Source organism: Marmota marmota, unplaced genomic scaffold, assembly GCF_001458135.2.
Source record: "Marmota marmota marmota unplaced genomic scaffold, marMar, whole genome shotgun sequence".
Lineage (NCBI taxonomy): Eukaryota > Metazoa > Chordata > Mammalia > Rodentia > Sciuridae > Marmota > Marmota marmota.
This window is the reverse complement of record NW_025999900.1, coordinates 18,357,643-18,384,478: the sequence shown is the minus strand read 5'-3', so window position 1 is coordinate 18,384,478 and position 26,836 is coordinate 18,357,643. Positions and strand designations below refer to the sequence as shown.

Genomic DNA, 26,836 nt, shown 5'->3' with positions numbered 1-26,836 from the left:
ATATATATATATATATATATATATATATATATATATATATATATATGGATTATATATGTATATATAAATATTATCTATCTATATATATGGATTTAATGAAATCCTCATTAAAATAGCAATTATATTCTTCACACAATTAGAAAAAAAATCTTAAAATTCATAATGAAGAAAAAACGATCAGAGAGCAATCCTGAAGAAAAAGAGCAATGCAGGAAGCATCATAATATCCAGTTTCTATTATACTTCAGAGCCATATTAAAAGAAAGCCTCATGGTACTGATATAAAACCAGACACATGTACCTATGGAATTGAAGACAGAGACAAAACCATATAGCTACATTCATATGATTCTTGACAAATGTTGCAAAGAAATATGAATCAGAAAAGACAGTCTTTTCACCAGATTAGTATATAAAGACAATATCCTCAACTTATGCTATCAGGGGCATGCAAATCACAACCTTATTCAGATTTCATCCCCCCATAATGAGAAGGGCAGTCATCAGGAATACAACTAATCATAAATGCTGGTGATGATTCAGGGAAAGGGGGATTCTTATTTGTTATTTATGGGAAAGCAAATTATTACAGGTACTATGGAAATTAGCAGTGAGCTTCTCCTAAAAAGCAAAATTGAAACTACCATAGGATCCAGCTACATCACTCCTCAGTATTTATCTAAATGAATAAATTTGGCATACTTTAGAGACACTGCATACCCATGTTTCTCACAGCACAATTCACAATAGGCAAGACACGAAATCAGCTTAGTAATCTATCAACAAATAAGTGGATACAGAAATTGTATATATGCAGATTTGTTTCTTATTCAGCAATAAAGAACTAACTTTTGCCAGTTTGGGAGAAAGGATGAAATTGGAGGTCATCATATTATATAAAATAGACCAGTTTCAGAAAGATAAGCATATGGTTTCCTTCAAGTATGGAAGCTGTGGGGTGGGATGGTTGTCATGAATTTAAAAGGGAGACCATGAGTGTAGATGAAGGAAATCAGTTTAAGAGGGAAATCAGTAAGGGGAGGTACTGGGGCGTGGAATTGATAAAATTATGTTATATGCATGTATAAATACACCACTATGAAACCAATACTTCTGTATAATTAAGATGAAGCAATAAAAATGGAATGAAATACTGATACATGCTACAGCATGAAAGAATCTTCAAAACATTATTTTAAGGAAAAGTTCTTTTTTTTCCATTATACTAAGGAAACAACAAAAATTGTGTGATCTATTTATATAAAATGTCTGAAGTAAGCAAATCTGCAGTGACATAATACAGACTAATGGTTGCCTAGGAGTAAAAGATGGAGAAGCAATGGAGAGTAACCGCTGACTGTGAGTCCCTACATATAAACAATATATGTGTTTATGTGGACATATGTCATATTAAAATACATACATTTTATATACATATGAGAAGAGCAAAAATTACTAGATTGTATAGTAAGAACTTGCAAATCCATTTGAACTCTGTAAATTTGAGTATGAAAATGTACAGTAAGTCAAAACTTTTCACATTTTTTTCTTCTATTAAATTGTGTGTATACTTCTATAAAAATGTTAACTTTCTAGACTTGGTAGATTGCAGCAAAGCACTTTGTATGCATTGTAGATTCTAAGTAAATTTTCCTGAAGAAATTAATGAAAAAAATGAGTGAATGGATTAAAGTTTATTTATTTATTATGTTCAATGTGCTAAATGATTTTTTAGTGTATTATAATTAAAGACCAAAAAATAATTTTCATAAAATAATTTTTATATTTATACATGTCATATTTTGAGGCTTGCCTTTAATAGGTTCAATCACAATATTCTTAGTCTGTTGTTTCATGGAGAATGCAATTCAAAATGTTTCCGTTCTTAAGTTCTTTTAAGAAAAAATTAGGCAGAAAACCAAAAATATTTGAAATAAAACTGTTTAATGTGTTTTCTATCTCAATATATTATTAAATATCTTTACAAAATTATAACCTTTTTTTTGGGGGGGGAGGGTACCAGGGATTGAATTCAGAGGCACTTGACCACTGAGCCACATCCCCAGACCTATTTTGTCTTGTATTTAGAGACAGTGTCTCATTGAGTTGCTTAGTGCCTCGTCATTGCTGAGGTTGACTTTGAACTTGAGATTCTCCTGTCTCAGCCTCCTGAGCCACTGGGATTACAGGCTGTGCTACTGCACCTGGCCTCCTGATTATAACCATTTTTGACACCATAAAACAATTCATCAGCATGCATGAATATTTGTACCCAGATATTAGCCTGGACAAAGGGGCATCATTGAATTGATAAAGTTCTCTTGAATAATGGCAAGGCAGCTGTAGATGAGCTCAGTAGTTTTCCTTTAACTCAACATATAAATTGTTACCATATTGGTTTCTGCAGAGAATAGACTATTGTCTCAGTTGGTTGTAAAATCTAAATTTGCTTTTGTATCCCATTCTGGTTGCCAAATAAATACTGATTTCTCTTGAGCATATGTTATATAATAGCTATGATCCAAAAGATGTATGCAGTATTGGAAAAATCATTTCCAATTTGCATGTGATAGACTCTCTACTTATTTAAAATGTGTCACTTGGTGTCTGAAAGGAATTTGCTTGAAAGAACATATAATATAGAGATGTGTAAATATTATCTGTATAAGTGCAACTATATCACTATTTGAAGAGAAACAGAACCACTCAAATATTTAATAAAAATTTGATAGTGATGTTTGCTTTAGCTATTTCAAAAAAAGTAATAGATTGTGTTTGAAATAGTTTTATGTAACCAGATAAAAATGATAAAAATGTGTTCAATTATTTTAATGAACATTTAAATAATTTATTCCAATAAAGCATATAAACTGCATTACCCTTCCATTTATATTCATTTCTTCAGTTGGCCATATATTAATTTAATAAATATGTAAAGGATTAATTGTGAGCTGATAATGAGAACTATGCCATATTTAAAAATCTCTTACCTTGTTTCTTTTACAAACTGAAATCTTCACCTTGTGCTAATAACTTGAGAAACTAATCACAGTACATTTTTTACCATTACTTGGAAATGTCAGACAGAAATTAAAAATAGAGGTCAGAGAGACCTCCACATTTATTCTAAACTTATGGTTACTTTCTAAATCACTGTATCTTCAGAGATGTTCATACGTTGCCTGTCGCTAAAGAATAAGTCGGGTAATGAGACATGAGGAATAATTTGAGATGGAATCACATATTTAAAAATATATGACAAAACTAAGAAGATACATTTTTTCTAAAATCTGACTAATTTTTGATTAACTGTAGATAATGTATTATATTGTATTACATACAATATATCTCCTATTTCTCTCTTAATTATATCTATATAAAATATTATATTTAAATTATAAATTTATGTATGTTTTATATAAATAATTATATATATCATATAGTATATTTAAATTATATATTGATAATTTATATTATACATTTAAATTTTATGTTATTTTATATGTTTAAATTATAATAGACACATCCATATCAACTGGATCTGGAATTACCTTTTTGGTGAATATTTTGAATTCACTTTATTTGACAAATATGATATTGTTTACATTTTTTGTGTGTTTTATTGTCTCACTATTTTGATATTTTGTGTTTTACTATAAATTGGTTCTTGTTACTGAAGTTGTCAAGTACAATGACATGAATTTTTAATAAATTCCCTTTATGAATTTTCAAATGTCTTTGGGGTCTGTATTGACATTTACTTTTTATTCTTTTTGTCAGTAATTTTTGTTTTCTCTCTTTTTTTTTCTCAATTAGTCTCACTGATTGAGATGAAGTGTAGCAATATTTCTAAAACTAACTTTTGATTTTGTGTATTTTTTTCATTTTGTATCTGACTTTCATCTCAATAATCTCTGCTGTTCCTTTATTCCTTTTCCTATAATTTTGGGAGGAATTAATTTCTTTATCTATCATCTGTTTTTTATTTTTTATTTTTGGAGGTTTCAAATAGATCATTGATGTTAAACTCTATTCCTATATATGCACTTTTTAATCCCATGAATTATGTTGCACTTTGTTTTCATCTTCACCCTGCTCAAAATATTGACTATTTTCTCCTATAACTCTTGTCTTGGAGTCATAAAAATTTTAAATATCCAAATGTTTTCCCTGTGATTATTTTGTTTTGATTGATTCATACTGAAATACAAAGTGCTCAGATAATATGTTCTGAGTTAATTGTTTTGCATATTTTGAGGATTAAGGCTTACTGTTTAGATTATTTTAGTAAAATTCTGTGGACACCTAGAAAGAATTTGTGTTTCAAATAACTCATATTTGGTGTCTGTTGGCATTGAGGTCCAGAGAATAGATTAAGTTAGTTTGATTGATAGTGTTACAGGGCTGCTGCTTATTTCATAGCTATTGCTATTTTTTTTTTAGTTAGCATATTTAATTAAATAATCAAAGGTAAGAGTTTGTAGCATGAGTTGTAAGTATGTATTTCTTTCTTTAGTTCTGGCACGTGTTGTTTAGTATGCTTTGACCTTCTGTTGTATAATTCATGTACATCCAATGTTTTCATGGTGGTTTTTTTGATGATTGCATCCTTTTTCACCATGAAAACTAATTTATCTAATTTATCGCCAAGGCAGTGTTTTGTGCTCAGCATTTTCATGACAAAATTTTCCAGCGTCTGAATTGTTTATATCTTTATTTTAAAAGTATATGTGCTTTTCTTTCTTAAATGTTTTATGGGTGGATGCAGCTATTTTAGGCATAATAATATTCTTTTTTAAAAAAACTTTACATTCTATTGTGTTTGAAATTTTTGATATATTTTAAGATTAAGCACAGTACTTTGGTATGCATTTTATATTTTCCCAGTGGGTTGATTATTTCCCTATTTCTTCCATGCTGGTATACTTATTTCATTTTATGTTGTTGAGACTGGGATGAATTTTTCTTAGTCTTTGCCTGTATATATTTATGTTCCTATTATTTTCATTAAGTTTTCTACTCTCATTCTGAATTACAAGTAATATGGTTATTTTCTCATATGTAATGCCTTTCTCTCTCTCTCTCTCTCTCTCTCTCTCTCTCTCTGTATGTCTTCTGTTTTTATATTTAGTTTTCAGCAACATACTCTCTTCCATCTACATATAATTGTCTTTGTGTTTATCCTGATGCATTGGTCTGTTTATATCACTAATGTCATCAACTCTGTAAACTTCTCAACTATTATTGCTTCAAATGTTTCTTCTGCCTCATATTCCCTCTCTGTCTCTCTCTGTTTCTTCATCCATCCATCCCTCTCTTCTTTTTCTTTTATTCATAGTTCCAGTTATGATTGTGTTAGATTTTAATATTTTCCCTCTAATATCAAACTTTATATACTGTCCTTTAATGTTTTTTGTTTGTCTGAGTTTAATTTCTCTTCCAATTAATTTGTCTGCAAGTCCAATGATAACTTTCTTCTGCTTTGTCTAATTTTCTGTTAGGTATATTTAATGATTTTTTTATCATTTAGAGCATTCTAAACAATTTAGAAATTGTTTCTACATTTCATCTAAATTTCTTAATCTTATATGTTTCCCATGTTTTCACTAGATACTTCAGTATTCTTATCAAAGTATTATATTCTTCTTTGTAATTTTAACATTTAGGGTGTCTTTGTGTCTGTTTCTGTTCGTTTCTATATGGAAAGTTGGCCAACTTTTCTTGCTTTTATAGGTCTTTTGGGAATTCTAATTTTATATGGAATATTTTTAAGCAAAGGATGAAGTAACATATATTTTTTAAAAATAGGATGATATCTGTCTTCTTTCAGTCTGAGAATGGGGACTGAATCCATAAGTTCAGCAATTAACCTGTGTGGTTGGTAACAATGTCCTTGTGATTCAGTTCACCACAGTTTCAAGTGGTTTGAGGAGATCTGGCTATTTTCTATTTAGTAAGACCTGGTATCTGAGCCCTACATTGGCTTCAAAGTTCTATCTCTATTTTTCAGATAAATCACCTGATTTCCAAACTTATAGAAATGTCACCCTGCTCTAAGACTGCTGCTGCCTACATTTCTTGAGAGATATCTTTGATCTCAAATCTCACAGGTGACTTTGTTTATGGCTGCAGTTACTTCACAGTCTACGAAGGTTATAGATTTCTTCTAGGAAACTTTCTCAGATGTCGAATGCCTCTCCAGGTATTCTATGTTGATAAATATCAGTATAAAAAGGGATTGAGCTTCTCTCTTCTTCCCTTAGTCTTCTATAGAGGATATACATGAGTAGCTTTGTTTTTCTTTTCATTTCCCCTCCCCGCTTAAATCTCTTCTGCTTTTTTTTCTTTCCTTTCCTAGCAAAAAAAGAAAGAAAAAAAAAGTAAGGTTGCCTGAGGGCTAAACCTTGTTTGTTTATTTATTGCAGTGAAGGGGATTGAACACAGGCCCTTACCCCTGCTAGACAAGCACTTGAACACTGAACATGGAGCTATAATCCCAGCCCTACCTGCAGGTTTTCTTTCCTTCTTCAATTCTTTGTTATCTAGAAATATGGACCAACTGAGGGAAATTTTACCTATTCTCTTTCCATGCCTATATTTTTAAGCTAATATGCTCAAGATTTAATGAAGACCAGTGAGGGTTAATACTTTTTTACTATGCCACCCTGCACATGATTCTGAAAAGTTTATTTATATACAGGCAGGTTTTCCTAATTTATGCCAGATAGGCCATTTATTTTCTTTTCTGTTGTGAGGTAGGAGGACTGTTACTTCTGAAATATAGGTACTTTCACTTTCTTTGTATTCACCTGGCACAGTGGCACATGCCTATAATCCCAGCTACTATGGAGGCTGAGGCAGGAGGATCTCAAGTTTGAGGCCATCATCAGCAACTTATAAAGATCCTGTCTCAAGATAAAAAATAGAAAGTGCTGGTGTGTAGCTAGTAAGAGCTCCTCTGGGTTCAATCTCAGTACCTAAATAAAATATAAAAGATGTATTTGCCCTCACAGCATTATGATGTTATTCTTTCTTAAGAATATGATGTTTTGCTTATTCAGCTTGTTTTTGTTTTTAAGGTGACACTGGTTGCCTCTTTGACTTTCTACATCCCTACCAGCACTTTCTATTTTTTATCTTGAGACAGGATCTTTATAAGTTGCTGATGATGGCCTCAAACTTGAGATCCTCCTGCCTCAGCCTCCATAGTAGCTGGGATTATAGGCATGTGCCACTGTGCCAGGTGAATACAAAGAAAGTGAAAGTACCTATATTTCAGAAGTAACAGTCCTCCTACCTCACAAGAGAAAAGGAAATAAATGGCCTATCTGGCATAAATTAGGGTGAACAGAAACCTGCCTGTATATAAATAAACTTTTCAGAAATATTGTTTAAATGCATAGTAAAACATGACAAAAATATTCATACTTACCTACAGATAATATCATTTCCATTGTTTTTCATCTGTTTATAGAGATTGAAGTTTCTTCTATCTAACATAGGTTTTCCTCAGTCTAAAGAAATGATTGTTTACATTTCCTTAGATCCTGCTAGTCCTGAAACTCTCCAATAATATCTTGAAATATCTCCAATAATATTTTTATTGTATTTTAATCTTTTATAGAAAGACAGTCTTTCCAATGTTTAGGCATTTCTTTTTTCTTGTAGCACTTTAAAGATGCTTTCAGTGTCTTCCATCTTGCTTTGTTTATAAAGAGGAGTTAGTAAGGTATCAGCAGTTACTTTTACTTTGTCCATCTCACCTTGTTATAATCTTTTACTTCTGTATATGCTTTTAAGGGTCTTCCCACTGTACATTGAAATCTACAATTTGATAATAATGTGTCTCGATATGGTTGAACTTGGATTTATAGTTGTTGTTGTTGTTTTTAAATTTTACTTGGAAGCTTGTTTTTCAAATGTATTTCTGCCCCACTGCCTTTTGCTGTCAATCCAGTTATGTTCACATTGACTTTTTAAGATTGTCCTACATATCACTGGATTTTTGTTCGCTTTTCTGTCATTTTCTTTTTAAGATCCCTGTTTACAATGCTCCACATCTATTTCCCTAGCTCCACCTAACTAGACCACTGGAAGTTTTTATTTGATAACTTTCACCTTCTTGGTGTTCTGCCTCACAAATGCAGGCCACCAAGGCTCTGCACTCCAATCTCTGCCTCTTCAGGTTAACAGGACTGATCTTGTTTTCCTTGTCTTGCCTCCTTGAACCATAGCTTGGAAGGTGAATCCTGAAGAAAGTAGAAAGTTCTTTTTTTTTTTTTAAATTCACTGTCTCATGGATCATGGTTCTGTGCTTAGTTATTTCCAATGTCTAAAAACTGTTGTTTTATATATTTTACACATTTATTTGCTGCTCATTTTGGAAAGGCTATTTCAATATTAGTTGTTCTCTCACGAACAGAAGCCTATTTGTTGAGAATAATAATTCTTATTAATTATTAGCATACTTCATAGTGCATAAAATAATTCTGAATTATAAGAGAGTTTTCATTTAGAAAACTTAAGTACAATATTACTGGACTAATTGTAAATTCTTATTTATATTCAATTAAAAAGTTGGATGATTTTCTACAGCTATTTTCACTCTGGGTATTTAAAACACATGCAGTGTGTGATACTTTTCAATTATATTTCTGTTGCTACTTTTATTTGGGGGCTTAATTTCAATATCATATAATTAAGATCAAAGTGGAAATGGAAATTAAGTATTTATTATTTTTAAAACTAAATTAGAAATTGCTAATGTTTTAAAAGAAGAAAACCAGAATGTGATATCAATTTAATTTCAAGCATTTTAATAAAGGCTTTCCATAAATTATCTCCAAAAATTCATATTTTTAATTAACAGAATGTTCTAATATTTAGGGAACTTGTTGATTTTGTGGTAAGTTTTCAACCTTGTTATTTTGAGAATTAAAATCTTGTGTTTTGAGATACAATATAATGGTTGTATGGTAGTATGAGTAAATAATGGATAAATTATTGAACATACTTCAAAAGTATGCTACAAGTTCAATTTCATGGCAAATATTACCTTTTATTGTTTCTATTTAGGATAGTGAATCAAACGACTTGCAAATCCTTTGGTACACCGCTAATCTTTGGAACTTACATGAAAAAGGGGTTCTTCGGGACTATGGAGTTTTTTTCCCTGAATCCTAGCTCTCTAATATGGGTTAAATGTGTCTGTTTTGTGTACCCATGGATTATCCTGGACATATTTTTAAAATGGCACTTAATTTACAGAATTATAGTAATCAGATCAGATTTTTTTTTATTTTTCCAATTTGACTTTAAATCTTATGAAATTGTGAATATTATATAATTCATCCTTAGTGCCCATTATAGCCTCTAGTGCAGAACAGATATTTAATAGTCACTTGTTTAAAAAAAACATAAAATTATTTTTGTATTCCAATTTGCATAAAATATTATTCAGGTAGAAATAAGAACATTACTAAAATGATTAGATACTAACACTATATTTTTATATTATCTTACAGGTTCTTAAATCTGATCTACAATGGAAAAATTTCTTTTTTATCTGTTTTTCATTGGCATAGCAGTGAGAGCTCAGATCTGTCCAAAGCGTTGTGTCTGTCAGATTTTGTCTCCTAATCTTGCAACCCTTTGTGCCAAGAAAGGGCTTCTATTTGTTCCACCAAACATTGACAGAAGAACTGTGGAACTGCGTTTGGCAGACAATTTTGTTACAAATATCAAAAGAAAAGATTTTGCCAATATGACCAGCTTGGTGGACCTGACTCTATCCAGGAATACAATCAGTTTTATTACACCTCATGCTTTTGCTGACCTACGGAATTTGAGGGCTCTGCATTTGAATAGCAACAGATTGACTAAAATCACAAATGATATGTTCAGTGGGCTTTCCAATCTCCACCATTTAATATTGAATAACAATCAACTGACTTTAATTTCTTCTACAGCATTTGATGATGTGTTTGCCCTTGAGGAGCTGGATCTGTCCTACAATAATCTAGAAACTATTCCTTGGGATGCTGTTGAGAAGATGGTTAGTTTGCACACCCTTAGCTTGGATCATAATATGATTGATAACATTCCTAAGGGGACTTTCTCCCACTTGCACAAGATGACTCGGCTAGATGTAACATCAAATAAATTGCAGAAGCTACCACCTGACCCTCTCTTTCAGCGAGCTCAGGTCTTAGCAACCTCAGGAATCATAAGTCCATCCACATTTGCACTGAGTTTTGGTGGAAACCCCTTGCATTGTAATTGTGAATTGCTGTGGCTAAGGCGTTTGTCTAGAGAAGATGATCTGGAGACCTGTGCTTCTCCTGCACTTTTAACTGGCCGCTACTTTTGGTCAATTCCTGAGGAAGAGTTTTTGTGTGAGCCTCCCCTCATTACTCGTCATACACATGAGATGAGGGTCTTAGAGGGACAAAGGGCAACGCTGAGGTGTAAAGCCCGGGGAGACCCTGAACCTGCAATTCATTGGATTTCTCCTGAAGGGAAGCTTATTTCAAATGCAACAAGATCGCTGGTGTATGATAACGGAACACTTGACATTCTTATAACAACTGTAAAAGACACAGGTGCTTTTACCTGTATTGCTTCTAATCCTGCTGGGGAAGCAACACAAACAGTGGATCTTCATATAATTAAGCTCCCTCACCTATTAAACAGTACAAATCATATCCATGAGCCCGATCCTGGTTCCTCAGATATCTCAACTTCTACTAAGTCAGGTTCTAATGCAAGCAGTAGTAATGGGGACACTAAAATGAGTCAGGATAAAATTGTGGTGGCAGAAGCAACTTCATCTACAGCACTACTTAAATTTAATTTTCAAAGAAATATTCCTGGAATACGTATGTTTCAAATTCAGTACAATGGTACTTATGATGACACCCTTGTTTACAGGTAAGAAAAAATAAGTAAATTTAAATAGCAACCATGCATCTTTGTGTAAGGCTTATTAATGTACTCCTGATGCTTTCAAATTGGCAATGTTATTCTGTGTTGTAATTACAATTCTCAGTTTTAAAGTGCATAATGTAAGGCTTGAAAATGTGGTGGATATATATGGGGAAATCTTCTGAATGGTGTTATTTTTAAAGAGTTCAAATTTATATTTAATATTATGCTTATTTTTTTCACCTCATCTAAGAGATGTGACTATCAGATAAAAAGATTGATTTAAGTTAAAAATTCAAAAACATACCAGAACTTACACATACACATGAGTGTTCTTTCCTTCAAGGAAGTCACGTTGGGAGGCTATACCATTATCCCAATGATGCTGCCATTGCTCAAAGCACTTTTGGAATTATCTTTAGAACCTTCGTCATACTATTTTGAATATACCCAGTGGTGGCAAATCTTCGTCTTTTGAGGGTGAATTTGAATTTTGGAAACAAGCAAAAGCCATTTGGAGTCAAGTCTTGTGAATAAGGTGGGTGATCAAGATGGATATTGCCATTTTTGGTCAAAAATAGGATGTAACTATAAAATAATGAGACTGATTCTTTGAATAATTGAGTCATGTGCATGGGTGTTGTCTCATGTGCACTGGTTCTTAAGACAGTTCCAAAGAGATAATTTATAAATATTTTGAGCAGTGAAGGTATCACTGGAATTAAGTATACAATATCTGGGTTAGGACAGTGATGGAGAATTTGCATCTGCTGATGAATTTCTGGTATGTTTTTCTGAAGTTCAGCCTCATTGATTTATAGTCACATCTTGTCCAATTTTCAGTTGGAAAAACTTATTCCTTCCTATAATTTCACTGGTGATAGGCTGTTACTGCTCTTTGGAAAAGATGCAAAATTATGATTTTGAAAGGATTATTGTTTTGTTTTTAAGCTTTTCCAGATATCAAATCAGTTTCATCCTTATATACACAGATTAAGCTCTTGATGACAGTTTGGTTTTCACTCATGAATGGAAAGGAGAATATGTTTTTAAAATAAGCGTGAATTAGCAAGAAAAATAAAAGTATCCTAGCTCTCCTTGTGATCAATCCTGGCAAGGTTCTACCTGGATGAGTTTTAATTTCCTCATCTTTAAAAGGCAGAGATTAGACTAAGTGGTTTCTAATAGCCCCTTCATCACTGAGTACAAGTAGAGGTAGGCTATGATATATATCCATGTGAGCTAAACCTAGTTTGTTTGTTTCATAGCGGGGCTCTTGACCTAGCCTCTGGGCAACTTAATCAGTTTTCAATAACAGGCACTGACTCTACCCCTCAACTTCCTGTAGTTACTCTATATTTTATATATTTTAAGCATTCGCTCTATGAAATGTGATAATAGGTCAGGTTTTACTTGCTACATTCCAAGATTTTAATTCTGCCATGATGAGCAAATTCTCTGTGACCTTGAGGTAATTGTTCACGCTCCCACCTAATGATTATCATGTGAAAATGCCTTTCTCATAAGGTCATTGTAAAGATTAAATTTTAGTATACAGAAAGGGCTTAGTAATGTCCTGCATTTTTATACACTCATTATATGGAAGTAGTCTGTCATAAGTACACGGTCTGGCCTGAGAGCATCCTGGTTCATTTAGAACCCCTTGTTTAGGTGCTGCCACATATTAGAACTGCCAAGTTCTAAAATTTTTAAACTCACTAACAGGGGAAAGATAGGGTTAAAATACAGGGTTTTTTTTCTTCTAAATTATTTTTTAGTGATGGCCCGATGTTTTTATCTGAGAAAAAAAAATGTGGAAAGAAAATAAGCACTCACAAAATACTTTTAAAGGGTGATAGCTTCAGAGATGTCTATAAATTTCTGTCAAATTTTAGAAAATGTGCCTTGATGAAAATTTCCTTCAGTACAGAATGGTCAAGGGGCTTACACTCTGGTCAAAATCTGTCCCTGTTCTTATTTCCAGGGTGTTACTTGTACATTTATACTCTCCTCATTTATAAACTGAAACATATAGCAAAGCAAGACATGGGAAAGGGATGAGATCTGTAAATAAAATGCTTTAATCTTTGTAATTATCTTAGTTATTAAAGACAGATTTAGGAGGTACCATTCCATAGCAGCTTATTACTGATTTGGAAAATAAATGCCCTGAAATGCATTTCCATTCTGCTTTCTAATGTGATTGTCAGTGTTTTCCCTTTCTTCAATTTGGCTTTTAGTCACAGAGGTGTTGTAAGTGCTAAATGGATTTGTTTAGCAGTCAGATAATGTCACAGTCACACCTTTCAAAAGCAATTTGTCATAAATGATTTTTCAGCAATGGTTTTTATTAGGAGTTCTGCTTTGCCAAGCAGTGTAATTAGTAAGCTTGTCAAGGCAGGGTGCAGGCACCATTAATATAACGTGGACTCTGACAATGACTTTTAGCTTTTTAACTTGTAAATATAAGATTAGATCATATTCATTTATTTCATATCTGTTATAAATATGCTTACCTTAATGAGTGCTAAAATGAGACAGAACTAAATTTCTAATGACTTTGTGTGTGCATGTTTTATTTTGTTTTAAATATTAACACAAATTCCATTGTCCCTCAGAATGATACCTCCTACGAGCAAAACTTTTCTGGTCAATAATCTGGCTGCTGGAACTATGTATGACTTGTGTGTCTTGGCCATATATGACGATGGCATCACTTCCCTCACTGCCACAAGAGTTGTGGGTTGCATCCAGTTCACTACGGAACAAGATTATGTCCGTTGCCATTTCATGCAGTCCCAGTTTTTGGGAGGCACCATGATTATAATTATTGGTGGAATAATTGTAGCGTCTGTGCTGGTTTTCATCATCATTCTAATGATCCGGTATAAGGTTTGTAACAATAATGGGCAGCACAAGGTCACCAAGGTTAGCAATGTTTATTCTCAAACTAATGGGGCTCAAATACAAGGCTGTAGTGCAACACTGCCCCAGTCCATGTCTAAGCAAGCTGTGGGACATGAAGAGAATGCCCAGTGTTGTAAAGTTGCCAATGACAATGTGATTCAATCTTCAGAAACTTGTACGAGTCAGGACTCTTCTACCACTACCTCTGCTTTGCCTCCTACCTGGACTTCAAGCACGTCTGTGTCCCAAAAGCAGAAAAGAAAGACTGGCACAAAGCCCAGTACCGAACCACAGAATGAAGCTGTCACAAATGTTGAGTCCCAAAACACTAACAGGAACAACTCAACTGCATTGCAGTTAGCTAGCCGACCTCCTGATTCTGTCACAGAGGGGCCCACATCTAAAAGAGCACATACCAAGCCAAGTAAGTTTCTCACTTTGCCTGCTGAGAGATCCAGAGCACAGCACAGGTATTCGCTGAGTGGAGAATTAAAGGAATACTATTGCTTTGCTAATTCACCAAGCACACGTGAACTGTTCTCTAAAAGAAGCATGTCTGTGAATGGGATATTAATTCAGTCTGATGGTGCTGATGGTCCTAGTGGAAAAGTCACTCTTTGAAACTGAGAGGTTATCAGAAAGCTTTGTGTAATCTATTATTTCTTTTTAATGAAAACTTACTTTGGAAATTGAAATGCAGAATTTCAATCATCTGATAGGCTAGTAGAGCTCAGGTTACAAATACACCATCTAAGATACAGTTATTATGCGTGTCTGTGTGTGTTTGTGTACACACACGCACACAAATGCTCATACACCTATATGAAAATTACATAGATAAAACGATTTAAAGGGGGGAAACCTGAGATAGCAAGAGTGCCTTCCCCTTTTTTAATACTGGCTTCCAGGTTCTGCGGTAGAAAATAGTAAAATGCAAATTGTTATAAGGAAAAAAATGTTTTGCATAAAAAATTTTATTTCCTCCAATTCTAAAAATGGCCTCCTATGGATAACTGGGATTTTTCCATAAGTAGATTTTATATTTTTTACAATGAAAATTGTGTTGTAGAGAACAAGTCTGTGTTGTTATATTGTTTAAAATAAAATGTTTAATTATTATACCAAGACAATGCTAGAATAAGTACCCTTCTAAACAATGCTATTGTTTCCCGGTGTCTTGATGGTTATGTCATGCTCATTCCATGACACAGCTTTTTCAGTGGAAAGAATCTTGAATTTATCAGAAAATCCAGTCAGTTTTGTGTCACAGGCCACAATTTTGTATGCATCTACCTAGGCATATGAAGATGTTTTCATTCATTCAACACAGTTGCTGAAAGAATGTTTTATTTTTTTTTAAATGCAAGTTAAAGAGGAGGAGTCAAATATAGGACTGCCTTTATGAAAAGGGTGTTGATTTTTATCACCAAGTGAACTGGAAAACTTCTAATGGAGTTTTCATTACATGTTAAATAACATAAAATATTGCTCATTAACCAGATAGTGACTTTCCCCCTTTTGTGCTATATAATTCTACTTGTGAATGTTTTCCACTTAAAGTAAATGCATTTATTATTTTGACCAAATGCTAAATTTAATCAGATATCATGGGATTTAGTGAGGAATATATCATTTTTGTAAAGGATTTTAAAGTTAGTCAGAAAACAATATTGTTTCTTAATAACATAGTATTCTTGGAAATTCATTGAAATTAAGATCTATAGATAAATGTCCTTATCTACTTGTTGGAAAAAAAATAATATACTAACATGATGGTGTTTATTAATAATTAATAAGTGTTTTGAACATAAAAGTTTTTTTCTTTGCTTTTTGTTTTATTTTCATTTTGTGTTGACGATATGGTTCATGTGCAAACTTAGACTCGTTACCTGGCACAAATGAATATGATATTTCATCCATTAACACATTCAGTGGGTACTTGATATATACCATATACTCCCTGGGAGTATGTTAAAATATACAGTAAACGTTTATTAATTCTTTCAAATCATTTGCAATATCATTTAAAGCAGAAGTGCAGAATGTGAAATTATTAGTTTAATTTCCTTCTGGTAGAGATATATACAAAAATTTCAGTTAACTTTTACTCTATGGAGTTGCATCTTATCCTCTGTAATGTATTATTTTGTTGAATGAAGAGTATACACAGAGTACTTAGAAATGACTTTTCACACAGTCTTGAACAAAATTGTCCATGTTACGTTTCCTAAGTTGCTTTGTCGCTTCCCTCTCTGAGAAATTTGCCTTTCACATTTACAAGGGCTAATTATGATTCAGTGTTCACAGAAATAGTTCTTTGAGAAATAAATCAGTTCATAGGTATGGATGTAGTTTGTGAAATCAAAAGCTATAGTCAAAGTGGTGTGTTTTCAAAACTCTTAGGCTAATAAGGTTCTAACTCAACTCTGCATTTTAAGTTAACATCAGTTATACTGTTTCTCATGAGATGATGATAATAAACATTAATCTTCCCCTTCACAGATTGATGAGAACAGTATTAAAAGGTCTTTACTGTACAATAGCTTGCAAGCTTTAAAGAAATAAATCCCTAAGGAAACAATTTCTGAAATTGGGAAGGATAAGAAGGGTCTGAGATTATGTAACACAGCAGTTTAGCATACCTTCTCCAAGCTACTCATGAACTTATTTTATGATTTGCAGTTGCCATCTTTTTAAAAATGAATACCATGCTTGTTTATGTTATAAAGCTTTAATTAAAAACATCTTGTTTCTCATAGATATTTTAAAATTCTATGGTATCTAATCATTTGAATTTTGCTTTGCTTGACTAAAGTCATTGAAAATAATTCAATATTTTATTACTTTTGCTAGACTGTACTCAGATTTTATTAATCAAATGCATTCACATTTTGTCTTCAAAGTGAAGTTTTGGTATCTTTTACTAAAAGTTTATATTTTAAAAGATCAAAAATGATCTATGATAAAAGTCAAGTGTGTTTTATGTTTATTAACTATATGATGAAATTTTAACTTAGCGAGATAATGAATGCTACCTACTACAATGTCTGAAACAGAATAGTTGTTAAGATGAATGAATGAGCAAATGGATAGATAAATAAATCAATGGGGCTAGGGAGGGAGGTGGTAATAAGAATTTTGATTAATAAGCAAAATTAAGGTTTGTGATCAGATATTATATCACCGCAAAAAAAAAAAAAATTGAGGGGCTGGAAATATTTCTCAATTGGTAGAGTCCTTCCTTGCCTCACATCATACACAAGGCCCTGGGTTCATTCCCCAGCACCACAAAAAAAAAGAAAAGAAAAGAATTTCTCTTATAGTTTTTTCATTTTTTTGTTCTGTCACTTATGGCATCCCTTACTTACTCTGTCATATCCATCTATTTATTTATATATAATCTAAATCATGTGGTCTGCTGTTTGTTAATGCTGGCTATATATAGAATTGATATGCTATTTTTATTTCTTTTTACTTAATTTTGTTTAATTTTTAGCCATTTTATATTATCAGCTTATTCAATATTAAGTACAGAATTACAAAACACAATGTCTACCATTAAGCATATTTTAACAGGCATTCATTGTAAACATTTTAAAAATAATAAGGGTCCTATGTTATTTTTGTTCCTTTTGGATAATCATCCTCAAATTGAAAAATACAAAACTACTGTTACAGTAGTGTCCTAGGGGTAATGTACAACCCAAAGTCACCTCAAAATTCCAAGAAGCAGCATTTGGTTTAATGAATATTTTAACTTTTAGGCTTCAAATAGTTTAAAATACAAAATGCTGAATTGAACTATTTAAATTAGATACAGCAACCAGTAACACTGACACTGTGACCAGTTTATTTCCTGTAGTTTTTCTAACAATTAATGGAATCAGTTGAGTTCTCAGTACACTGTATTTGATTTAAAACCATTGATTTTAACTACTTTGCATATTTGTTTTACTAAAAAAGTTTTAGAATGTTTCTAAAGTATTAATGGCATTCTATAGATATAAGAAATCTATTCTCTTAAACATACTTTCTCCACAATTATTTGAAGATCCGCTAAAAATTAAATGTGTTCTATATTTACTTGTCTAAAGGAATATTTGTATTCCCCCCTTTTTGTGAACTATTTGCTCTGATTTAAAACTGTAGTACTTGCTTCCAACATAGTTTCAAATATTTTATTTGCTTTTATTTCTGAAAAGAAACTTCCACTTGTATACCTACAAATGATTAAGAGTAATCATTACCAAATTCATCTTAATTGCCTTTCCATTCATAAGTTTTAATAATTCTATTCAGTTTATGTACAGTAATAAACTCCTATAATCTTTAAAATGCCAATAATGAAAAAGCCTATAAACATAAAATATCTTCTTTTAGGTAGGATAATAAAAGCAAATGAGACTTTTCTTCAAAGATACCAAATACAAGCCCGTTGTTTTGGTAGGTTTCCAGTTGTATTTAAAAATGCTGGGGTTGGGGTTATGGCTCAGCAGTAGAGAGCTCGCCTCGCATGTGTAAGGCCCTGGGTTCAATCCTCAGCACCACATAAAAATAAATAAATAAAAGTTAAAAATAAAAAAAAATAAAAAATGCTAAGCCTGGCTTGAGGCACATGCCTATAATCCCAGGGGCTCAGGAGGCTGAGGCAGGAGGATCTCAAATCCAAAGTCACCCTCAGCATCTTAGATAGGCCCTAAGCAACTCAGTGAAACCCTGTCTCTAAATAAAATATAAAAAGTGACTGGAGATGTGGCTCAGTGGTTAATTGCCTCTGAGTTCAATCCCCAGTACCAAAAAAAAACAACAATGTCCTTTCCTATTTCACAGAATGTGTATGATATACTATCATCCCCTGCCCAGTATCTTCTTGGGTCACAAAAGCAGTGCAATGTTTCCATGGTAACCAAGGATGTTCCTGTGTGAGTGTGGACAGGGTTGACATAGTGGTGCATTGGATGGAAGAGTATGATTTTCTTTTCCTCTTAGCTTGTTAATAATGGTAATAATTATAATTTATCTTATGCTATTAGCGACTTTGAATATTTTATGGCAAAGAAATATGTCATTCACATTACCTCAAGGACAGACAACATAATAAAAATCAACAACTGGATTTTTGAAAGTTTCAAAGCTCTGCCTCTCAGATTACTCAGTCCTTTCCTTTCCATGTTAGATAAATATATGTTGGAATTATAAATGCAATTAGTTTTGTCAAGTATTTCTTTGTTCTTTTATTTTTTTAAAGGAAATAATGAATACTTCTTATACTAGTGCAGAAGACATTTTAAAATAAAAAGAATGGTAAATATATTCCTGTGATTGGGCCATCAAAAAAATGTGGTGCCATCTAAAGTTGGTTATAAAAAGCAACAGTTTTAACTGGGAATATATTTGTGTTAAATCACTTCATTAAGCAATGCTAATACATTTATAATTCTATCAAATGTTACAAATAATCAATATAACAAGATATTTAGTGTACCACTCTGCCTTCTAATTATGTTCTACTATTCCTAAGTAAAATTTTACAATCTAAAGTTAACATTAAATAAATCTATATATTCTTTATATGTATAAATCTGTATATATACTCTGTAATACATATGTACTCTGGATAAGAGTCATGTCTCTTAATTGTATATCTATGATAATATACACATAGATATACAATAAATTATTTAAAAGAACAATGTTTTTCATGTAATATTAGTTTGTTATTTTGTGATTGATAAGATGAAATTAGATTTAAATTGCCTATCATAGATCTTCTCCAGGAAAATCAAATAAATTGTAATTTATCAGATAATAATGGTCTAGAAACTCTCCAGTATAAATTTATTATTTTAAATTTCTCATTGATAACCATATCTACCCAATTTCACCCATTCTTTTCAAATCAGTAACTCATATTTGTGAATTTTAAAAATGAGAAAGAATATATATTTCAAATAGATTCAGGAGAAAGTCATGGAGGCCTTTTCACTTAATGTACATGGAGTTCATAGTGTTTGTACATTTAACGAACAATAGGCTGTAGATATAATGATGCTCCAGAATATATCCAAAAATAATTTTATCAAGTGATAGAGCCTATGAGATATATTTGTAGGCTCTACCATAATCAAATTCCCTAATCATTTTTTTCTCCATCATTTGGATGTCTCTTATTATTGTATTCATGACAAACTTAATCACCAGTGGCCATTGTAAATTTACATGGTTATTTGTGAAGATTTGTAAGAAAATATTTTGTCCTAGTTTCATCATACTCATCTGTGAATCCTGACAATGACTGTCCTCTTAGACACCTAGATTTTCTTACCCTTGCACCACTTCTAAATGATTAGTCTGCATACAAGAAGATATTTTGAAAAGAAATAGAATGTATGATATTCAGGACTGTATGATGGTATTAAACATTTATAGGTAATAGGCATATACATATGGATATAAAGGCAGAATGTTTGCATTTAACACATTACTTTTGCATAAAAATGAATGGATTCTTGACACAAATATGCTATTGTTTGGAGAGTGGATATTAAATGATGGCTAATATTGTATTATTTTATATTCTGTGTGGTCAATATAGCTGAACTGTATTACTGTTGTGGAATATTTTTTCCTTGATGCACTTTTCCATGTTAATCATATGCAACCATAGAGTTGAAAGACTAACTCTAAGCAGAGAAAAATGAATAGAAATCTGATTTTCTTGTATAACAAATATTCCCTATTGAAAATTATTCATTGTAGTTACTAGAACAATATATTTTGAAATTCTGCTTTAATAGTACTATGGTGAAGGAAATAGCCAAAAAGAAGTCTAAAATACAAGAGTCATTTGCAACTAACCCAGTAAGAGTTAAGACAATATAAATCAATCTTCAAGAGAAGTTACCAAGATTTCAGTGAGGAAGGTTTTAAAGGGACTGTTTCTTTAAAAAAAAAATTGAATTGTTCATGACACTGAAAATTTTATTCCCAGATGCTTTGCTGACTAATGTTGACCAGAATGTCCACGAAACACAGGTGAGAATCTTATTACCTGTAGCATACTTCAACCCTTAAGTGGATTTATTATTTTAAAGCTGAATTTTCTAACTTTTGGCTTGGAGTTTATGTAGCTTGTCAAAATTTTCCATTAAAAATTTTATTACATGTCTGATTCACACTGTAATAAACAAAAGTATTACTAATACTGCTTCACTCTTGTAGTTATGCATGATATAATTGATATTTTTTACAAATATTTCCAAACATGCAGACAGTAACTTGATAAGAATGAATTTGCTCCTATCCTTGACCTCCATGTCCTGAGAGGAGGTAAAAGGATACATTATACTTCATTGAAAATGGATGAACACAAGTGTTTTGCTGTTATCTAGAATGAATGAAGCCACTTTAAAGTGGAGCAAAATACTACACATGAAATATTAATGGTATTCCTTTTGTCAGCAACCAATTACTCTTCTTGAGTGTTTTTTTTTTTTTCATTTTGGAAGTTTCAAATGAGTATTTGATTCCTGCATTTTAATTGGATCAGAAAGTGTGTTTCCAGAGCAGAATAGCACTTAAGCAATCTGTTCAAACAGCTGGAAGCATCAGACATTTGTTTGAGGTTTGGCACAGGAAAAAAAAAATATTGTTTTTATAAGTCTTAAAAAGGTCATTGATTTATTTGTTGGTAGTAAAAATAGGGTCTTGTTTTTTAACATTTCATATTTTGAAAGACAATAATTTGATCAATGTTAGTTTTCCCTACAGCATTCCAGCCCCACATCAAATAAAAAATGTTTATGCTTCATTTCTTCACTGAATTTAAGATCCCATTTTTACCTCACAGAAAAAGAACAGATGGCTCACTGGAAACAATCAATAGTACACTGTCGGATACATGCTCTGTGTTCTGTGTGTACTGAATTGAACTGCATGAAGGTGCCTTCCTTTAACAACACCTTTTATCTGAACCTCTGTCTCCCCTAGTCTCTGTCTCTGTTTCTCTGTCTCTTCCTCCACTTTTCTTCCGTTTCTGTCTCTCATCTTTAAAAATTCATTTATTATGTGATTTGGACAGCCAGCTGAGCTGAAAGTTACGATACTTTCAGAAAGGGATTAGGAAGTAGAACATAAATGTAATGAGAAGTATAATTCAGAACATTTCCAAGATATTCATAATTCATGGATTATGTTATATATTATTGTGCTTGTGTATTTTACCATATTATTAGGAAGTAAATTTTGTTCTTTCTTGCGAATGCCCCTCCATTGCTAGAGATAGCACAGGATTTGACAATGTGATAAATACATAAATATTTCGTGATGACTCTTTCATCCCACAATACCTAGTATTAATTATAGAACATTGGAAAATATATTTAAAAATAAGATGTAATATAAACTACTCATAATCTACCACTAACATACAAGTTATAATAATCTAAGGTTTAATTTTTAAGTGACTAACTCTTTCACTCTAAAGTGAATTCATGTTATGTGTATCGTTTGTATTAAGTGTGTTAGATATTCTTTGTATCAGACTGTTTATGTGTGTGTGTGTGTAATATGTCATTTTTTTAAAACTGTATACTGAGTTATTCCTCAGCCTTTTACAAAACAAACTGCTATTACAATGTAATAGAAACTTCCATTTCATAATTTTCTAATTTTCCTCTTTTTTTCCTACAAGTATTAGCAAGGAAAACAAATTCATAGGAAAAGTAATTCTATAAAAATTTAGTGTCAGTACATTATCACTGGTTAGGCAACTCTTGCTACATTACTGTTATCAGATTGAAGTTACTTTATGACCTCAACCTAAGAATTCTTGGTGTTTGGTATGTGATTTCTGGTCCTGTCAGCAGGACCAGTGGTGCTCCCTCTGAAGGAACTGCCCTGTGTGCTTTCTTTCTTCTTATAACCTTTTGCACTCTCAGCAGCATTTTTACTGTGTGAATGAAAAGGAGAAGAGTGCTGGCAAAGACCCTTTGTAATCACAGCTTCTCAGCTCTGTATTTTCGGTAGCTTTCATACTGAGGTGCCAGCTAAGGTGAATCTTTTCCCAATTGAATAAAGTTGAAAAAGTTATTTCAATTCCATTTTCCAGAATATGCCCTATTCTGATTTTCTACTTTATGTGCCTTCCTAAATATGGATAGAAATAAAATGAGCTTGAAATATTTCAATACAACACACATGATTATTCTGTAATAAAATCCTAAGATTCTAATCACACTGAGAGAAATCAGGAACAAAGGAGAAAGGAATTATTGGTAAAATTAACAATGATGACTCTACACATAAACTGGCCCTTAAATATAATCCTAAGTTTGGCAAAGATTTTTATTGTTAAGAAGAGCTATATGAGACAAGAGTTATGCCATGTTTAGCAATTGAGATACGAACAATGGACTAGTTTGCATTTATACTGAAAATTTCTTTCAGTAAAATTTCTTAAGAAGTATTTGCTGAGCCAGATATTGTGATGCATACCTGAAATCTCAGCTACTAAGTAGGCTAAGGCAGGAGGATCACAAGTTCGAGGCTAGTCTTGGCAATGTAGAAAGACCTTGTCTAAAAAAAAGTAAAATTAAATTAAAGGAGTGGGGGATGGAGCTAGCTCAGTGTTAGAGTGCCCCTGGGTTCAATCCACAGTACAATCATCATCATCATCATCATCATCATCATCATCATCATCATAATAAGTATTTTCTGTATTCAAACCAATAAAATACATATTGTGTTTGTGTGTTTGTGTGCTTGTAAACATGCAGAAGAATATGACATGTTCTAGTTATTTGTACCAGTATGTACAGTGATTGATTTTTTTCTTTCTTTCTTTTTTTTTTTTTGGTACTGTGTATTGAACTCAGGGACACTCAACCACTAAGCCACATCCCGAACCCTATTTTATATTTTACTTAGCAACAGGGTCTCACTGAGTTGCTTAGCACCTCACCGTTTCTGAGGCTCGCTTTGCACTCACAATCCTCCCAACTCAGCCTCCCAAGCCCCTGGGATTAACCATACCCAGCTGGTTTCTGATTTTTAATAAATTTCATTTGTAATTATTTTGTTTAGTATCAATTAAGGTGTTTTTTTTTTTAAATTTAGACTATCATGAAATATTTTCTGCATATGCACTTATCATGAAATATGCAATTCTTTTAGAGAAATTATTATTTCCAAATGAATAAAAATTCAATAATATTGACAATGAATAGTAACATTTTTAAAACAATGGGAAAATACAGAGATAGGACAATATATAAAATAAAATCCAAAGAGCAAAGCAGATGTTTATATGTGATGTCAATGTACATGTTTAGTATTCTTAATCCAAAAATCACCAATCCAAAATGTTCTGAATATAAAACATGTGATGCCACAAGTGAAAAATTTCACACCTGATTTCATGTGATGGGTCATGGTCAAAAAGAAGTTAACTAAAAATGTATAAAATTATCTTTAGAAGATATATGTGAAACATAAATGAATTTTGTGTTTATATTTGGGTTCTTTCCCTAAGACACCCCACTGTCTGTCTGTTTATATATAGATAGAGGTCTATCTGCCTATCTCGTTACCTATATATACATAGAGAGATAGACATATGTAAATATTCCAAATTCTGAAAAATATCTAAATTCTGAAACACTTCTGGTTCCATGAATTTTAGAGAAGGGAAGTTTAACCTGTACATCAAATATTCCTAACCTGGTATTAAAATTTGTTATCCTATAAGGATTTATGTTTGGCAAAGTCAAACTAGATATATGACCAATTATCATTTTTTTCTAGATATGTTGAATTATTATATTACTACTTACTATAACTCAAATTTGGAATAATTTAACTTTTTATCAAAAGTAGTATGTTACTGAATATATTTTAAAAATTGTCTTCCAATTCACCAATTTGATATATGCTATGAATTCAAAAATGAAGAATTTGAGGATGTATATCAATTGCATTTTGAAGATAATTTTGCAATAATTTTCTGAAAATATTTCAGGTAAAGTATGATAGTGATAGCTGTATTTAAGTACTTTCCAAGATTATTAGTTATCATGTGTATGTATATGTGTGTGAATATATATATAATATACATTATATATATATATATATATATATATATATATATATATATATATATATATATATATTCTTTTTTTTTTTTTACAAATTAGAAATATGTTCCTTCCTTAACTATCTTCAAACAATGGGTGCACTGTATTCCTTGTCAGTACTAAAAAATTATTGTTTGCTTCAAAAAAAATCTCTTATTCACATTATCAAATATTTTAAAATATTTTCTTAAATACTATTTTACCAACATTTTTCACAAAAATTATCAAAATAATTTTAATATGACTTAATAAAAGTATTGCATGATGTTATCCAAATGTATTCTATATTATTGTTTTAATAAAAAAGATTCGGTAAGTAAAAAAATCTATAATTCATGACGCAATTATGCCATACAATTAATAAAACCTAAATAGAAACTAAGAAACATGTAGTGATTTTTGAATGAAAAGAAGAAAACTTTTTTTCAATATCAGGTATAAGAAAATGTATCTTGCAAACAGTATTTTCCTTCTTTGTCAAGTATAGAATTTATATATCCATAAAAACTGAGTACCATATTGAAGGAAAAATATTTTTACAATTTTATATTTAAGCCTTTTCATGAAATGGTTTTTATATAATTTCACTTCAAAATCATATTTAAATCAACAATGGTGTGCCCTTTTACACTTATTTTTTCTGTGCATGAAAAATTAATTAGCAAAAATGAATACTATTCTTTACTGTCATTAAACATGGTTTTATGAAATTTCAATATCTTACAAAATTCTCAGCAGAATCTTAAAATTATAAAGATCACTAAGGTTTTAGAAATGCTATTTTACAAACAAATATGAATGTATGTTAAAACTTAAATAGCATGCATTATCAAAGAAAATCATTGTTTTGTCTTACTCTCAGGGTGCAAATGTGAAAAAAAAAAGCAAGAGAAAATACCATTTCATGTCATGACTTACATAACTATTTAGGCTTCGTACATTTATGTTCTTTTTAAAAAGACTGTTTTATATATTCATTATTTTCAAATTACCAAAAAAAATTAAATATGGATGCACATGTCTAGATATCATTCAGGTTTGTGTCTCATATTTTATTGCAACTGTGTGCTTACAGTTCAGTAGCTTTGAGATTGCTAGCACAATGTTCTTATTAGCTGTGTGTTTTCTTTTCTTTTTTCTTTTTCTTTTTCATTTCAGAGGCTGGAGTTAATCTGAAGAGCACCACTTCTCTCTCTCCTGAAAAAAGTTGCCACTGATATTTTTACCGGATAAAATTTAAAAAAAATGTTTCAGTTCGAAAAAGCTAATTGTTGAACTGTTGTCCTAGAAGAAATTGTCCACAGGAGCTGAGGCAGAATTATCTGATGCCAGTGGAAAAGGCTCCATCAGACCATGGTTCATTCCCTTTTCAAACCATTTTTTTTTCTTCTTGCAAGTATTTTTTTTTAAGAAGGAAAGGAAAAAAAAACCTACATTGGCATCAAGTTCTGTATCAATCCATCTTACATTGCCATTCATGATTTAACAGACTGTAGAATCTTGAATAATCTATATCACTTTAACAAATAAATGTTTTACTATGACAGAATTTGCACAGTGCCTTATTTATGGAAGAACCTATTGCTTCAAGTGTGAGTGATGAAGTGAGTTTTACAATAAAAATACTGTTTTATTTCTAGTAGTACAAAAACCTTGTGGAATCACCGATTTTCTATAATATTGGAACATTTTCTTCCATTACTGAGAATGGGCACCCACATCTATGGGAGAGCAATACAGCTATTTAAATAATCTTACAGGAGTTTTATGCCTCATTTAAGGCAAGAAGTAATGGAGTCACTCTTCTTACAGTGGGACTGCAGGAAAGAATAAATAGGCACATTATTAATAATCCAATTTGATTCATTGCTTTT

At 31.6% G+C, this 26,836-nt stretch overlaps 1 protein-coding gene across 4 annotated transcripts in view; it reads left to right on the top strand.

Moving 5' to 3' along the window:
* Positions 1-26,508, top strand: part of Lrfn5 (leucine rich repeat and fibronectin type III domain containing 5) — a 250,655-nt gene extending 224,147 nt beyond the window's left edge. The window contains exons 2-5 of one of the 4 annotated variants that reach the window (XM_015491257.2): positions 9,525-10,929; positions 13,542-14,254; positions 20,822-20,865; positions 26,121-26,508. In XM_015491257.2, coding sequence (XP_015346743.1) covers positions 9,545-10,929; positions 13,542-14,254; positions 20,822-20,865; positions 26,121-26,138 — 2,160 coding nt within the window. In that variant the 5' untranslated portion in view covers positions 9,525-9,544 and the 3' untranslated portion in view covers positions 26,139-26,508. Of the gene's footprint in view, positions 1-9,524; positions 10,930-11,269; positions 11,462-13,541; positions 14,255-20,821; positions 20,866-26,120 lie in introns of those variants that run through there. The other 3 variants (XR_007345786.1, XM_048798636.1, XM_048798635.1) reach the window with 3 other exon arrangements.
* The last annotated feature ends 328 nt before the right edge of the window (positions 26,509-26,836 follow it).